This window comes from Alosa pseudoharengus, unplaced genomic scaffold, assembly GCF_046254945.1.
Source record: "Alosa pseudoharengus isolate Yale_2024_CS ecotype anadromous, Long Island Sound unplaced genomic scaffold, YU_APseudo_1.1 YU_APseudo_1.1_scf_5, whole genome shotgun sequence".
Lineage (NCBI taxonomy): Eukaryota > Metazoa > Chordata > Actinopteri > Clupeiformes > Clupeidae > Alosa > Alosa pseudoharengus.
The window spans coordinates 20,479,315-20,496,429 of record NW_027468837.1 but is presented as its reverse complement, the minus strand read 5'-3'; the positions used below and the strand labels follow the sequence as shown (position 1 = coordinate 20,496,429).

The 17,115-nt window shown below is 41.5% G+C and overlaps 1 protein-coding gene across 1 annotated transcript in view; it reads right to left on the bottom strand.

Annotated features, from left to right (window-relative positions):
- Positions 1-4,661: 4,661 nt before the first annotated feature.
- The window catches only part of epha8 (eph receptor A8), a 46,865-nt gene continuing 34,411 nt past the window's right edge, over positions 4,662-17,115 (bottom strand). Inside the window, exons 4-18 of the mRNA XM_076269154.1 lie at positions 13,672-13,827; positions 13,246-13,413; positions 12,952-13,119; positions 12,304-12,428; positions 10,973-11,135; positions 10,328-10,424; positions 9,251-9,318; positions 8,954-9,079; positions 8,566-8,751; positions 7,540-7,601; positions 6,630-6,839; positions 6,143-6,292; positions 5,784-5,968; positions 4,966-5,121; positions 4,662-4,776 (exon numbers count right to left, since the gene is read on the bottom strand). Of these exons, the coding sequence (XP_076125269.1) occupies positions 4,662-4,776; positions 4,966-5,121; positions 5,784-5,968; positions 6,143-6,292; positions 6,630-6,839; positions 7,540-7,601; positions 8,566-8,751; positions 8,954-9,079; positions 9,251-9,318; positions 10,328-10,424; positions 10,973-11,135; positions 12,304-12,428; positions 12,952-13,119; positions 13,246-13,413; positions 13,672-13,827 (2,135 nt within the window). The remainder of the gene's footprint in view (positions 4,777-4,965; positions 5,122-5,783; positions 5,969-6,142; positions 6,293-6,629; positions 6,840-7,539; positions 7,602-8,565; positions 8,752-8,953; positions 9,080-9,250; positions 9,319-10,327; positions 10,425-10,972; positions 11,136-12,303; positions 12,429-12,951; positions 13,120-13,245; positions 13,414-13,671; positions 13,828-17,115) is intronic.

Below are 17,115 nucleotides of genomic sequence, written 5' to 3'. Positions count from 1 at the left end.
ACACACACACACAACCTGTCTGTTTGTCTATCTGATCCTTTACCCTTTCTTTTCTTCACACTTACATAGGCTACGGGAGGCCTTACAGACTTCAGCTGGTACTATGTAAAAGTCTATTAAACTTGATTTAACAGAGATTTCTACACTTTGTGCTCTGGGTGTAGACAAGAACTGACAGAGCAGGCTAGGCCTACACTCCAGCACACTAATAGGCATGAATTGATAGTATTGAGAATTTTAGGCACAATTTCTTGTTAAAGAGATCAATCATGATCAATCATGATGTTTTATAATGTTGTATTGTTTATGTGGCCCACTTTTGCACACTACCTTGTAGAATATCTTTGCTTTTTGGCACCAAACTATGCTATAATACCAGCAATGTGAGGTTTATGGACAAAACACCAAATTTGACCTTTTCTGAATTTGACATTTGATTTGGGTCCTTCAAAACCTTCAAAAAAATGGAGACATGTTTTTTTTTTACTCTTAAGAACCCCTAGAACAAAGATATAATACTCTCCAAAAATTAACATGCGAATCCCACAAGCCCCCAAATTAGACATATAGGCCCCCCTACTATGTAGCAACCCCCCAAAACAGGAGATGTCGCAGAGGCACAGAGTGCTTCCTTATATAATGTCTACAATTCACCTCATAAAATAATACAATATCCTCAGTATACCTCATAGAATATTACTCTCATCACTTGAGATCACAGACACACACAGTGATTTTGCTGGCGTGTTTTTACTGGCAACTAGCATTAGCCTCTTAGTATACATTTTTGTGGTATATAGTCATGTGGACAGGCAAACACACGTCATCACCTCTAGCCACCTAGGCTATGCTCCGCTGGGTAAGTGCCAAGCATTGACCCTTCACCTATATCATTACTGTCACTGTAATTGTTGCACAACCTACTGTTGGTTTACTGTTATCTCTATTTTACATTAAAATTTTACGACCTTTATGCCGGTGCCCTGCTGTCGCGTTCTGCAAGTCTGGATATAATTGTTCGATGGGCATGCTTTCAGCTCACTCAGGGCACGGAGAGGAGAATTTTAAGCATCCATCGTCTGGTAGATGATTGCTTTCACGGGACCAGGGTGCCATGTGATAATGGGTTGGGGGACCCCTTGGCAACAGAGCTGTCATGTCAGATCGATGATTTCAGCTTTACTCTTTATTTGGTTCTCTCCTGCTCTGCCATAATGTGCCCTGAAGAGCTGGGTAGGATAGAGGGGGGCAGGACGGGGGACCTGGTTATTACATAACTCTGAATTGGACGCATAAATTGACACGTTCAGCACTCATTATGGGACTGTGAAATTCATTGATATTAAAAGTTTTTGTACCGCTGTCATATAAAAGAAAGTAACTGGGTAGAGAATGTGTCACACTGAATCTCTTGTAAACTAACAGACACATGCAACTAAGATATACGGAGATGGTAGAGGCATACAGTCAACTTGAGTATTTACCCCGTTTGACTTATTATGACCGCCGCGCAGCGAAGCGGCGGTCATATAGGTTTAGTCAGATTTATTTATTTATTTATTAATATTTTTTTTTTCGCATGCCCAAATTTCCGTCAATGAGTCCCGGGACACTGAAAGACCGGGGTACACGAAACTTGGTGGTCATGTAACCCCACATGGATAGCATGGAACCATTGTTTTTCGTTTTGATCTGTATCCCCCCCGCTGGACTGGACCCCCCGAAAGGAGGGTAGGGCAGACACAGTTTTCTGTGAATATCTCGAGAACTGTAGGGCCTAGGAGGTCCACCTTTTTTATGTATGTTGGTCTTAAGGGGGCATGTCAACCCATCCCATTACCACTTATTTCATGTATAGCGCCACCTAGTTAAAAATTAAAAATATCTTAAAAATATCACAATATCTCTGGCTAACAAGGTTAAAACTGCACGAAATTAAAAGTGTAGGATCATTATGACACCCTCCGATTGCATGCCAAGTTTTGTGTACTTTCGTTCATGGGGGGCCTTACAATAAAATAATTTATGTGTACATTTAGTGACGTACACCAACAAGGATTCCCGGGACACTGAAAGACCGGGGTACACAAAACTTGGTGGGCATGTACCCCCACATGGATAGCATGGAACCGTCATTTTTCGTTTTGATCTGTAGCCCCCCCCGCTGGACTGGACCCCCCGAAAGGAGGGTAGGGCAGACACAGTTCTCTGTGAATATCTTGAGAACTGTAGGGCCTAGGATGACCATTTTTTTCCGTATGTTTGCCTCCAGGGGTCATGTTAACCCATTTCATGTGCACACATGTGCACAAACAGATACACACACACACACACAAACATTCACAGTAATCATACGTATGACACATACTCACACAGTAGACATATGTACGCTTGCATGCACAGGCACATACACAGGCACACACACAAGCACGCACACACACACACACACACACACACCCACACACACACACACACTCACACACACCCACACACATAACATAAACATAACACAAACAATCAAGAATTTCTCAGAATTATGAACAGGCAAGATGGAGGTGGGGTTGTATAAAATTAATTTTACATGTGAAATCTATGAACTAATCATGTTTTGGTACTTGTTGTCTAGCAGATACCAGTGAGAATTGAGTGTGGATAATGCAATTTAGTGAGACAGTTAGAATCATATAGGCCTTTCAGCGTGATTTCTTTTTGTGGAAAAAATGTGCTGGACTGGGCGGCGGTCATATTTTGTACCGCTCTGCGGTACATCTATTTAATTGGATATCAATTCCAAAACAATTACTATCGCCAAATTACCTCATATAATGTATAATGAACAATCAAGATTTTGTGAAAATGCTAAAATGTGATATTAATAATGGGGGGAAAGGATTTGGTATGTTTGTACAGTGAGGTTGTGCAAACAAATGAATGAGATCTTGAAGTCAGACTGACATACAGTAGCAGGAGACAGAGACAATAATGAAAGTTTAACTACCCACGCCATACACACTAAAAGAACTCTTTCAGACAGAATGCATGAGGACCAGTGTCTGGCCAGTCGATGTAAAGATGGACTAGCCTACAGAGGACTTACTCTGAAGGCCTTTCACAGCAAATGTGGTCAAAATGAATGCTGAAAAACTGATGCATGAGCATTATGTGACTGCACAAGCCTTTGTAAAACCTTTTTATTCACTGGCAGTTCACTCATGGCAGTATTCTTTCTTTATTAGCACTGTGTGGTGCATACAGATAGGTATTGCTGTTTCAAAAATTACAGAAAGAACTTTTGACTTTATATGTACAAAACTACACATCTTTTACACAAGACTTAGGCTCACTCCCATCATGAGTTTTGTTTCCTTCCAAAAAGGTATTTTGCAATCATCATAATCTTATATATATATATATACCACCTATTATAACCATTCGATTAAAATCTGGAGCATTTTGGGTTTGTGGGAGTTTCTTTCAACTTTTTCCTATATACTAGAATGCTTACATGATGTTACATCTTTTATCTGAAGGGATAACCTATTTTAGAATTTTGCTTAGTCATTCCAAATTACCCCAAATGTAATATTCATAGACTTATGCAGAGTGAGAGAGAAGGAACACATTTACATTACAAAAAGGTGCTTAAGAAATGAAAATGCTCCTTCTAAGTAGCAAAGGAAGTTTAATGCAGTTTTGTCTAATACTGCATATTTAATAGGAACAAATAACGCACTACATGAACCCATGGACTGCATGGCGTATCATCAAGACCGATGAAAGACAGCTGATGGATTGATAAATCAGTCATCCATCCAGATTTTCCGTGAACAGATTCATTGCTTGACATCGGTTTTAAAGACAATTGGTTGGCAAGCATTCTAAAAAAAGAATTGTCATTTTGGAAATATTTGAATTGGACATGACCTTTGATTTTGTAAGCATTTATTACCACAAAATGTGATTCAGTATTTCAGTAATCAGAGCAATGTCTTTCATTTTGTCAGGCAATGAAACAAAATGCCATCTATTCAAACAGGCAAGACGTTGATTTCTCTCTTCCACATTCTCTGTTTTGTGCGCTATGCAGCTTTTTAACAGAGATGGTATCCTAACTATTTAGGAACAAGACTGAAAAAGAAATTGTCATTTACAACTTGGGTAATGACTAGAATAAGGAAACCCATACCAGTCATTTTACTTGAAGAGCACAAAGCACAAGAGCTTTCATGGCAGGTAAATATCACAGTCCACTAACAGGAGCTTTTCACAGCTTTCAGTTCATCCTGCAGCTCTACACCTTCTTGTAAATCATTTATACATAATACTCTTATATCTTATATTTCAACATCTTAAAATCTCTTCATTTACAACAAAATTAAACTCATTTGTGTATATTAAGGCAACCCATTATTTTACAAAAAGACATTTCACATCCTCTTTTAAGAAAAAAAACAAAGGTTTTGCCCCCCTCCCCTCCCCTCCCCACCCAACCCCACCCTACCCACACCTCCCTCAGTCAAAACTTCTGCATTATAGCAGTCCTGCTGAAACTTGATTTCTCAGAGGAGTCTTTTAAAGGTTCATGGTTCCGATGCGATCAGGCTGTCGATGACCCTTTGACGTGTGGACACTGCAGTAGGCCCCGGGTGCGTCGCGCTTGATTATACGTGCACCGACGGTACACTGTTGTTTAGCACTTGAACACGCATCATCTGAACACTGGTCATGATCTTCTTTTGGTGACCCATGAGAGTAATCCCCAGCCTCTGGATGTCTCTGTGTAAGAAATGAATGTTACTGTTAGTATTACAACTGTTTTAAGGTGTACAAATTCAACAATGTCATTTCAACGTCACACACAGATTGGCCTATATGGTTCTTCTTCTTTAAACAAGTCGTTTTAAAAGGGGTGTTTTTGACCACTAAGCTTCTTTCCTGTACAGTCATCAAAGGTCAGAGACTTACTGCTGATTCATCCCCATGACGTGGCCCAGGGTGTAGTATCCCCCCACGGCAAAGTGGTCCTTGTAGCGGCCCATCTTGATGGTGTCCAACCAGTCTCCCACTGATCTGCAGGTGCTGAAGTCAGGATTGGTTCTGTTCATCAAAGGACTGTTTAGTCTGGGAAAGTGGGAGCAGGAGGAGGAGAGAAACCTTTGAAATGCAACCAGCTGTAGCGAAAAATCGATACCAGTGAGAATGATAGAGAGGCAGGTGGAGGATCTGATTAGAGGATGACTGGTTTAGGTTGTGGGTGTGTGTGTGTGTGTGTGTGTGTGTGTGTGTGTGTGTGTGTGTGTGTGTGTGTGTGTGTGTGTGTGTGTGTGTGTGCGTGCGCGCACTTGTGCGTGCGTGTGTGTGGGTAGAAATCCTCGTTCTCCATCCCTCTTTTGAGGGTTATGCACCAGTAACTCTCAGGGACCAAAGACACTCAACTAAGCAATTTACACCAGTCCAATAGCAAACGCCTCAGCTTTCCTTTAGGCTCCCCTTCTCCTCCTTTCACTCATTCACTGCAGATCAATGTCAATATAGCATCGAGGCCTTTTATTTAACAGAGAACACATCTATTTAAAATGAGCTTATTGGAGAATGTACAGAGGCATCTTATCCGTCTTAAGGCTGCCTGCCTTAACCTCTAGTAAATGGTAAGCCAACTTTTTTGCCATCATGGTATGACTTTTCTGTGGGATATGAAGTGGAAAAAACGACACCCCTATGAATTTGTCAGCCTGATCCCTTTTGATGACGGGTTATCAACCCACATGAGCGGTTACCTGCACATTGTGCCCATTGATTTGAGGTTCTCTGGGTTGCGGATCAGCTTGTCGAGGACCGTGACGATCTGGCAGAACTTGGGCCGTTCGTTGCGGTCTTTCTGCCAGCAGTCCAGCATCAGCGTGTGTAATGCAACAGGGCAGCCCATGGGTGAAGGCAGCCTGTAGCCCTCTTCTACTGACTTTATCACCTAAATGAACGCACACACACACATTTGCCATAGTTATTCTGTGGTCTGCCTGATGTAAACTTTTACAATCAGAATAAAAATAACTGACTTCATTACATGTACTACACATATTGGAAGACCACTGTTATTTATGTGCTACTAAATGTATGTAATGAAAGAGTTCGCCATACGTACATCTCTGTTTGTCAGGTTCCAATAAGGACGCTCTCCATATGACATGACCTCCCACATGACCACACCATAGCTCCACACATCACTGGCTGATGAGAACTTCCTGTAGGCAATGGCCTCTGGGGCTGTCCAGCGGATCGGGATCTTTCCCCCCTTTTCAGAGAAATTACGACATTATAATTAGCAATGCACCAACTTAGCCGAGGTGTAGTCAGAGTGAACACAGAAAACTTGTTTCTCTTTCTGGATGTGCAAAAATGCAATCTGTGACTCAGGAAATGTGCTGTTATCAGACCATGGTCCAATTCAAAGAGAGGGTTCTTTTCCATTTGTAAATTGAGATAGTGTAGGCGTACAGCTTAAAATTGATTTGCCACTTCTAAATCACCCTTGCACGTTAATAAATAAATAAATATATATATATATATATATGTATAAAACTTTTCCGACTTTGTCAGATGGATGTTGGCATGGGTCCATATAAACTTACACTTGTAGTATAAGCTGCATCTGGGTCATCCTCCAAAACGCGAGAAAGTCCAAAGTCTGACACTTTACACACCAGGTTGCTGTTGACCAGTATGTTGCGTGCAGCCAGGTCTCTGTGGACGAACCCAAGGTCAGCCAGGTATGTCATCCCAGCCGCGATACCCCGAAGAAGACCGACGAGTTGTATGATAGTAAACTGACCGTCGTGTCGCTGCATTTAAAAAGGCAAAACAAACATTCCGTGTTAAGCATTGTTGACAAAAGTCATCTGAAAACTCATCAGCAGATGATTTAATGGCATCCAAAGGTGTTTTTGTGAAGTCTTGAGTCAATGCAAGGACAAGGTCATGACCTTGGGTCATGAGCTTTTGAGGAAGAACTGACGCTAACACTGCTTGAACCATTGTTGTAGTGGATCAATGAGGTTTTCCCACTGAAGTGTCCTTTAAAGTACTGTGTTTGAGGCTTTAGCCTAACACTAGGCTAGCATTTGGGGATGGGGACAGGGTTATTTGTGCATTATTCTTCAGAAAATGCCTTTGTCTGGTACCCAGTGCCCTTGAACATGTATAATCGAAACAGAATTAAATTAAATAGTGCAAGCAATTCCATTTGCATCACCTTGTATTGGTACATGCTGTGGATAAGGTCAGAACATGTTTTTGGAATATTTGTTACAACATTCTACATGTTCACTTCTTGAACTGGGAAGACCTTCATGAATTAGTTAAATCAACAATGCCATTCCTTTATTCTTAGCTAATTAATATATACACACATGGAATACTTTTATAATAATGCTTTTTTACAGTGCTATTTTGTTCACTAGTACTCTGTTTGCTAACTAAACACATGCATTTCATCCCATTAATGAAACCCATTGTGTGCTTTTCATCTCAGACCGAACTCACCCTAAGGAAAGAGTCCAATGATCCATTTTCCATGTACTCTGTGATTATCATCACTGGTTTGCCTAAGGATAACAGTAGAGACATGATTAGCAGAAGAAAAGCATTGAGTTTGGTAAATTAATGTGTCTGCCTCCATGCTCCAGTCTGAAATGTATACTTAAAAAAATCATGCCAGGGGTCATAATTATTGAGACAACTGGAATATGAATTTGTTTAAAAGCATTTGTTTACTTTCAGTGTTAGGTTGAGGTAGGTGTTCATTTATCAAGTACACTTATGCACTCAGCAAATCCATGCTACTACAAAACTACAAAAACATCACTTCAACTGAATTTTATACCTCCCATTGTGGTTCAGTGTTCTCTAAAATTGATGTATTAATTCATTCATCTATATGTTCATTTGTTCACAGAAACAGGAGTGTAAGGTTGTAAACTTGTGACTTTTCATAATACTTTTTTCATACTTTCTGCTAACACAATAGGCAGCAGATTATGACCTCTGCTTCAAATAATTATAGCCAATCATTTTCTGTCCTCCAGAATGTACAGTATTGTTTCACAGGTAACAAATGTAACCTCTCCACACATAGAGGTGCATCTCAAAGAATTTGAATATCGTGCACAGACTGAGAGATTAAAGCCTCAGGAAACCATTGCTGGTGTTTTGGTGGTGACTTAATTAGCTGATTAGAGCTCATCTCAGGTTGACATTTCTGTATCATAAATTCTTTATTGTAATATTTTGAGATTTCTGGATTTCCATGTAAACTGCACATGTAACGGAATGTAAGGTTTTATTTTTTTACTGTATGTGTAATGAATCTAGATTATATGAAAGTTTCCATTTTTTAAATAAATTACGTGAAAAAAATGAATTGTTCCATGATATTAAATTTTTTGAGACGTGCCTGTATTCCCCAACATACCATCCCCCCTAACAACAAAGTTCACATGGTGCAAATATGTTGTAGCACCAGTCCTATTGCTCCTGTGAGCACCTAAAATAAAACCAAGCAAGTCTTACTGCGTGTGACCACTCCTTCCAGCCTAATGACGTTGGGATGGTCAAACTGTGCCATGATGCTGGCCTCACTGAGGAAATCTCTCCTCTGCTTCTCACTGTAGCCTGCTTTCAGTGTCTTCAAGGCCACAGGGACGTCTCTCTTTCCCGGGAGCTTCATGCGTCCATAACACACCTCACCAAATTCCCCTGAAAGGCAGTTTCAAAGTGTAAGTTCCAAAACTTCAAGCGTGCAATGACCGGTTTTGCTTTTCCCAAGGGTTACAAGATATGATGATGCCTCTTGGCACATTCCAACTAAAGTTTGAAATGGAAATATTAGACACAGTTAATGGCGGCTGTGATAAGGCAGCTCATTTTCAGTGTTGTTTGCATTCAAGATGCTCTGTACCTGAGCCTATGATTTTCTCAATTTTGATCCTGGAGGCTTCAATTTCTCTGGCAAACTCATGTACTGCCTGGCATGGGTCCTCGTACGTGTGGGGATCAATATAGAACCTGGCTTCAGGAAATGAGACTAAAATAAATAGGATTAGCATTTGGTCACATATTGCAGGATAAGACAAAAAACCCATCAAAGTCAGAATCACAAAAACACACAGACAGAGACTACAGCTGTTTCAATAATATGAGGTGTCCGTGGTTTAGAAATACTGAAGTCACTTTAAAAAAAAGGATATAAATCTACCGTGGCCATTTTGGTAGTGCATCTTCTCTTCGTCAGAGTCTTGGAAGGCCTTGCTATAACCGCAGTGTCTGCATTACACAAGCAACAGAATCAACCGTTAAGGACCAAACAAGCAGAGTTGTGTGTCGATATAATGTTTCTGAAACAAAATGTACAGTGCTTGGCTACAATATAGGGAAAAAGTTACCCTAGATTATGAGAATTAATTAAACCCAAGAACTTTAATCACGCTAGGATGTTCAGATACTGAAATCTTTTGAATGCTTTTAAGTCATATGAGGACAGCCTTCTTAGCTCAGTGTCTCTACCCTTCCCTAAAGATAATTCCCAGTAAAAAAAAAAAAAAAAAAACTGAAGTCAGTAGGAACTGAGCTAAATAAATCTAATTATCCCACATGGTCTTATGGAGATATAAGTTGCAGACATCAAAAAGAGGATGCTTAAGGACAACTGTGAACATTTGCATTGTTAATAGTTCTATATCAATTTAATTTCATTATAAAGCAAAAGCTAACCATCTGGTGAATCACATGAGCCAACACATAACTCAAAACACAAAAGTTATAGATTAAAGTAACAAAACATCTCCATGAATCATGACAGGAATATAAAGTAGACATAATTAGTCAATAGTTTTTGGATGTATTTTTCATCCCATATACATAGAATATTAATTTGGGTTTCCTACAACTACAATCATCTCAAGGAGTTGACTGAAGTGTCAGAAGACCATATCATCTGTTCATAATTGGAGAGTGATGCTATTCCATAACTATTTGAAAAAAAAATATTTTAAAGATATCCAACTAAATATAACAGCATAACATCAATGTTAATACACAACGGGTGAGCATATGAAGATCACTGAGGCAGTTGTGCCTTTGATATACTGTGATACAAAACACCCTTCATGCGCTAAAATTATAAAATAAGAGTATTTTAAATGGAAAACAAAAGTTGGCTTTGGATGGAAAAAAATGCAGATGGGCAGAGCCTTTAGAAATAAATACCAAACCAAACAAATGTGAGAAAAGAGGATACACGGTAAAAGTGGATAAGTCAAAGTACTCCTCTTGCCGTTTTCTGCAGATGACAATAGCCAGGAAGGTGATTAGGCCGATTACTAGTGCCAGGCAGATCCAGATGATTGTCATTGTGTCGTAGCGTAAAGGGACTGTTCAGAAAAAAAGAAAACAAAACAAACATTTGTTACAAAGGCTGGCTTGACTTAAAAGTTAACATGTTAGTGCCTCTCATATCAGAGCATGATATAATGAATTTATTTTTGATGTATTATTCTGTTTTACACCTAGAAACTTCAGAAACTGGTTGTCTGCTGTCTCCCTCCATCTTCCCAAACGTCCAATAAGTGGGGATGTAAATGTCCTTGTCACTCACTGAAAATACTTCTGCTTTGAACTGGCTCGAGTTTAGCAGGAAAAGGTAGGATTCGTGACAGGGTGACCTCTTGTGATGTGTGTAAAGGAAGTCAGGTGATTGACAGGAGAAATAATCATGTTCCCCTTGTGTTAAAAAATATGGAACACTTGATCTATTTCCCTCTGTGATATGCTTTTTTAAACATGTATTCACCTTCCAACCATTTATAATTTTCCCAGTGACCATTTATTGTGGTTTTCTGGATGTGTGAATTCATGTGGAGGACACTTAGCACCTGATAGGCGCAACAACAGGTTTACAGAACCTGCGGCTCGCTCTCACCGGCTTTGCCCGTCTGGATCTCCACCGATTGGCTGAAGCGGCCGCAACCTGCTGAGGTCCTGGCTCGCACCTGAAAGACGTAGCGTGTGCCAGGCTTCAGCCCCGACACCTTTGCACTGGTGTTCTTGGACTTGACTGTCGAGTAGCTCTGAAGCTCATTTTCCTACATAAAAACAGCCCAAAGTTAGTAACACTGCTGGAAGTGTCAAATATCCAAATTCAGGTTTGAGATGTATTTTTTGCTTGAAATTGCAGTGAAATTGTCATACCATATAGGTGAACTTTGTTAAACTAGACTAGCCAGAACATTCCCAGCACTAAGACCTCAAAATAACACTCTGGCAAGGACATGTGCAAACACTCCCCAGGTGAAATCCAGGTCTATTTCTGCATAAACTGCAGACTCCTATTTTACCAACCCATCATGTATGCATGCTAACTTGGGGCGCTAACAGATGAAATGAATTCATCAGAGCTACAATGAAGCTGCATGCTAATCTGCCTACAGTCTCATAAAGTCCCCCCCCCACACACGCGCACGCACGCGCATGCACGCACACACTGGAGTCCATGACCCTGCCTTCTCTGCACAGACGTACTGCTTAAGTGTATGTGAGGCTGGCTGTTTGTCCCCATGGAGCTGACAACTTCAGTTTATCTGTCATGGACACGTTAAATGGGTGCCACTAATTCAGCATCCTCCGGGGACTTCCCTGGACTACACGGCTCGGGTTGGTGAAAAGGGGAATTACATGTAAATCTTATTTGCATAGCTACCTTGTCAAGCGGGTGCTGTTTGCTAATTCCTGTGGCCCAGCTGAGACCACTTTTGCCCCATTATCCAGGAGAGCTCTCAGCTAGAGCAGCAATTAACTTCACTTCTGCCATTTGCCATTGGCTCCCTCCGCTTGTTTGATGTCATTGTCACTGGTCAATAATCAGTTACACTGTGGCAATTGTTGGCTATTTCCTCTCAATTAACTACTGCCATGAACCCTCCCACTTAAGTGGAGACATCTAAAGCAAGTGTTTGTTAACAAAAAAAAAACACCTTACAATGTCTCCTGCACTGGGATTTTTGTTTTTCTTCCACATTCATCCACACTGTTTTTCAACAGTGCTTTTATTATGACAATAAAGGTGTCCCAAAACTAATGACAAGATTCCATATGATGAGTGATGTTAACATTAATATGCTAATTATGATTATTAGAAATACCAATGACCATTACGAAACCCATTTCAGAATGTACACTGAACAACTGAAGATAACTGCATGCAAACAGAAGAGTGTGTAAAGTATTATCTGACATCATACACAAAGATCTAACCTTTTCGTAGTACTTGATATCATACTCAAGTATTACGCCATTGGGTTGGTCAGGTTCTTGCCAGAGCAGGGTGACACTGTTCTGACTAGCGTTCTCTTGTCGAATGGCAAGCACCTGGGATGGAGCTGAAGAAAGGAAATAGACATGCTATAAAACGGCACTGCCACTGCACTATTGCATCGTGATGAAAGAGAGAATGTTAAAGTCGTAAGGCCTCCACACATAAGCGCCGAACGTGTGGTACACTTTGCTTTTCACATTTGATTCCATTCTATTCCATTGTTTTTCAATACAACCCCGGACACCACTGCCCCACCAACGCTTTTGCCGCCGTGTATATTACGATTCAGTTTTATTTTTGTCTGTGCTGCTCAATAAAGTTCATTATCAATCAAATGCTTGTCAGTCAAAAATTTCAGTGCTGATGTGAGTGGCAAGTGAGTCAGTATGTCGGCGCATTCATGTACTCGACTAGATGCAGGGCGCTTTAGAGTGAGGGCCTCACAAGAACATTTACAGATGTCTGAGTGCAGCTATCATATTCATTTCATCGTGGGGACTATTACAAATCACTGTGCTACCCCACTGTTTTAGTTTGCGGTGATAGGCGTTGACACCTAATGACGTAGTAATTGAGACATTCCTTACCTGCCTGGTTTGTGGTGATATTGGCGGTGGTGAACTGCGGTGGCTCATTGCTCAGGCGCGACACCCCATTCAGCGAGTGGATGCGGAAGGTGTAGTTGGCATGCGCCGCCAGGTTGAGCACCGTCACCAGCGTGTCGGTGAGGCCCATCTGCTGCGGTATGAAGCGGATGAGTGGCGCCCCAGTGCGAGCCACTACCCCCGCACCTCCACCCAGCTTCACCACGTTCCCACCCGTGCTGCTCACGCCCAGCCCCGCCCCAGGCCCCATGGCGGCGGCACTGCCCGACACGCCGGCCCCGGTGCTGCAGTCCGCGCACTGGCTCCAGTCCTGCGCGCAGCGCTGGCACGACACGTTGTAGATGACGTCACCGCGGCCGCCGCTATCCACTGGGGAGCCCCACTCCAAGCTCACCGAGGTGCCGTTCACTGATGAGATCACATTTATGGGTGCAGTCGGGGGTCCTGGGGAAAAACATTCAGTAGAAAAATGTTAACTGTCATTTTAACACGAGGAGAAGGAGCTAAAAAAAGGAAATTTGCTGACTACTCAGACAAAAAAAATGGTGGCTTATTTAGTGTTTTCCAGCAAACAGATAATTAGTAGTAAGCAGCACATTTGTAATGACTTAATTAATAACAACACAAAATCATGCCGCTCATTAACACATTAGTCACTGGCCACACGTGAAGGTGTAAATGTGTGTTTGCGTGTTCACCAACTTGTACAGGGAGTTGCGGGAGGATCAGAGGTGGCTCGGTAGTAGTTGGCATCGCAAGGGCAGGTGAGGGCAGCTCTGGTCTCTGAGTGGCTATGGAGCGGGCACTTCTCACACTGCTGGTCCCCTGCTGTGGGTTTGTAGTAGCCCACTTCACACGCTGGACAAGAAGAGATAAGGGAACATTTATCACATCTCTGTCACAATTCAAACGCGACACTGATACACTGATATCGCACTGCTATTGTCCACCATGGCCTCAGTGCCTCAGGACAATGTCTCATATCTGCAACCCATTTTGAAAACTCAACCACAATGTATTCATGTGTTTACAAAGCACTGAGTACAACTTGATTCTAATTGGCAGTGCAGCATTATGTCTGCCACAGTTATGACAGAATTTTGATAATTTCATAAATAAATAATTTCAAATCAATTAGTTACATTGTACAGTCAATCTGTTGGGGTCCAATTCATGTCAGGGTTGCACATTACTTATCCCTTATTTACATGCTTACATGACCTTAGATATCAAATTCATCATTCAGGTAGTCTGTCATAAAGTGTGCAAATGGCATGAAAGATTTTTTTTTTCTGCCAAAGTTCGCTGGGGATTAGCGGCGATATCTTCTCTCTTTCTGTCGGAGGATCCCTTGAGGCCATGGAGACTATGCTGTATGTGCAATATTAATCCCTCTCTGTTTTTCTGCCTTTTTCATTCCATTAATCCCTGCATCCCTTGATGTATTCTTTTTATTTTTTCTCTCTCTTTCTCTGCAGCTCCAGAGTTGAAAAGGAGGTCATGATAAACATCAGTCGAAGCTCTATCTCTCTGTCTTTGAAGTTTTTGACAGCTTACTAGCAGCTACTGTAGCGAGATCAGGTGCAGACAAAACAATGATAAACCGCTTTGAAAAAGAAGATGAGTGTGTGGTAAACGTTGTTTATATTTTGATTGCTGCTTGTCTCATTATGACTGCTAGAGGATGGTTTCTTACAGTGTTGCTTTGGTCAGCAACCTCATTTCCCCATAGGAGACGACATACAGTATCTATTCCTGGGTCTGCAACAGCATAGATCTCTTCCCACCAAAGAGCTGCATTCCTCATTTAAACAACATTTTTGACAGGTTGCCACTTAGCCTCACTTTTCCTGTCAACGTCAGTTTAACGAAGGGGCATGAGGGAAGAGGAAGACATACACTTTCCTTTATCATTCTATTTTGTAATATCATTTGAGAGTTTGAGATCAATAACCCCTTTGCACAGAATGGCCACCATCTTTTACTGTAAGTCACTGACTACAACAGTTTTCTCCTTAAGTCAGTGAGTTGGTGAGTGAGTGAAAGAAAGAAGTAGAGAAAGAGAAGGAGAGAGAGAGAGAGAGAGAGAGAGAGAGGTGAAGAAGGGAGCACTAGATGCCCTCAAACTGTTTTATTCGGCTGTGTTTACTCCGCCAGCATCAGGCCCTCAGGTTTGCCCAACTCGGCGCATTGTTTGGATTGTCAGCACCTGTCAGTGCCTTGCCTCCCAAGGCAGGGGAATTTGCATTACAATGAATTTTAATGAATATTTGCAGCCAATGTGTGCTGACCTTGATTTTACTTTTGGTGTAAATGGATAAATAAATAAGGCAAAATAAATAAATAAACAGAGGAGTTAAAAACGGCCTGCGTGAGGAAATTATTCGTCCCCACGTGACAGGATTAAAAAAAGAGCAGCTTGTTATGTGGATGTCGTTTCCCAAGCCGTGTGCAGTCCATAGATCTAGAAAAAAAATAGTGCTCCTATTTTTAAGGTGCATCTAAATGACAATTTAAACAAACAGATCAGAACTAAAAACTAGATCTGAGTTCATCTACCTTAGGAGTCTCCAAGCACATGTGCTTGTGTAATTTGTTGCTTCTGATTGTGACTTTCACAGACTCGGTGAGGAATTCTCTTTTTTACACGGGTCTGTTGTCTGAACTCCTCCTTCCCCATTTTGTTTGTGAAAGACAGCAGGAATCCATCCCACATGCAAAACCTAAGCAACAATTTTGTAAACCTAAGCCTCTGTCTTTTGTCCCTTGTGGACATTCACATTTGCATTGAAATAGAAGAATGGAGCCTTCACTTATTGTTGCAGGCACAACACTTTCGATGGGTGAAGGACTGAGGCCTGTCGGCGTTTAGTAAAACATTCAGTAAAATATGTCAGCTCTCGCTCTCGCTCTCTCTCTCTTCTCTCTCCCTGACAATACAAACTCAGACTAACACAAATACAAACGTGTGTACCTCTACGGGGACCAAACACACAACAGCTGCTAACGAGTTGAGAGGATTGTCTGAGTGATGAATGGCTCTGTCGGCGGAATCATAGCTGGAAATAGGACACTCCATCACGGGCCTCCTGTACATGTGTCCTGTAAACGGCTGCCATGGCCCTCAGTTGGCTATGGGGGCTACAACTTACTTAAGGATGCTTTTGCACCTGCCCCATACTGTGCTGGGGACTCTTTGGACACAGTGTTTAGCTGGGCCAGAATAGAGGTATTTGTAGCTTTTCTTGATTTGTATGACTGAGGTCAATGAGCAGTAGTAAATGGCATACAATCCCCAAATATATCAAAAAGAAGTTTAGTAGGTGCAACATAAGCCTTGAAGAGATTGTGTTTAAAACGGTGTGCATGCGTGACTGGGAATTTCAGGAGCAAAATATACGCTTGCATGAAAATAATCCAGTGGAAATCCAGACACAGAGGGAGATATTAAACTCTCTTTTCATCCTAAACACCGAGAAATAATGTGAGATGAAAACGAAGCAACAAATTGCAAATGGCTGCGACGGCAAACGCAACGGACCCCTCCGTTAAAGAGTGACATTAAGAAGGGTCGGTGACATTTGCAGCCAGCTAATCTCTCCCCGGGCAGAGCTGTTCCACAGGCTGATAGGAGCAGTGACTGACACCATCTGTAATGTGGAGTCGCACGGGCATGATAAGTGCAGTGATACCAAAGGACTGTTACTCCCCAGTGGGCAACAAGTGGAACCCCACCGTGGAAATGCAGGAAGAAGATCTGTGACTGAGCTGGGGCCCGTTTGAAAATCGAATTCCCCCGATGCACCGATTCAGACTTGACCTTTTGATTATCACCCACAGGGTCTTAACTGCTATCGAAACAAAGACAGTTCCAGGTAGTACTGCTGCCATACCAGAACCAGAGGAAATGGGTTTCAAATGTATTTTCTCTTCTGTTCTCTTCAATTCAATGTTTTTATTTATTTATCCTCTGACATTTTAAGGAAGATTAAAAAACATATTTATAATCCTCATTGCTCACTATGTCAAATTGATCTTTATATCTAAATGACCAGAAGTGAATTCAGATTGAAAGGAAGGTTGGAATTTGGTGCAACCGTGCAAGGCACAGTACGCTGTGGGAAGAAATATAAAATAAAAAATACT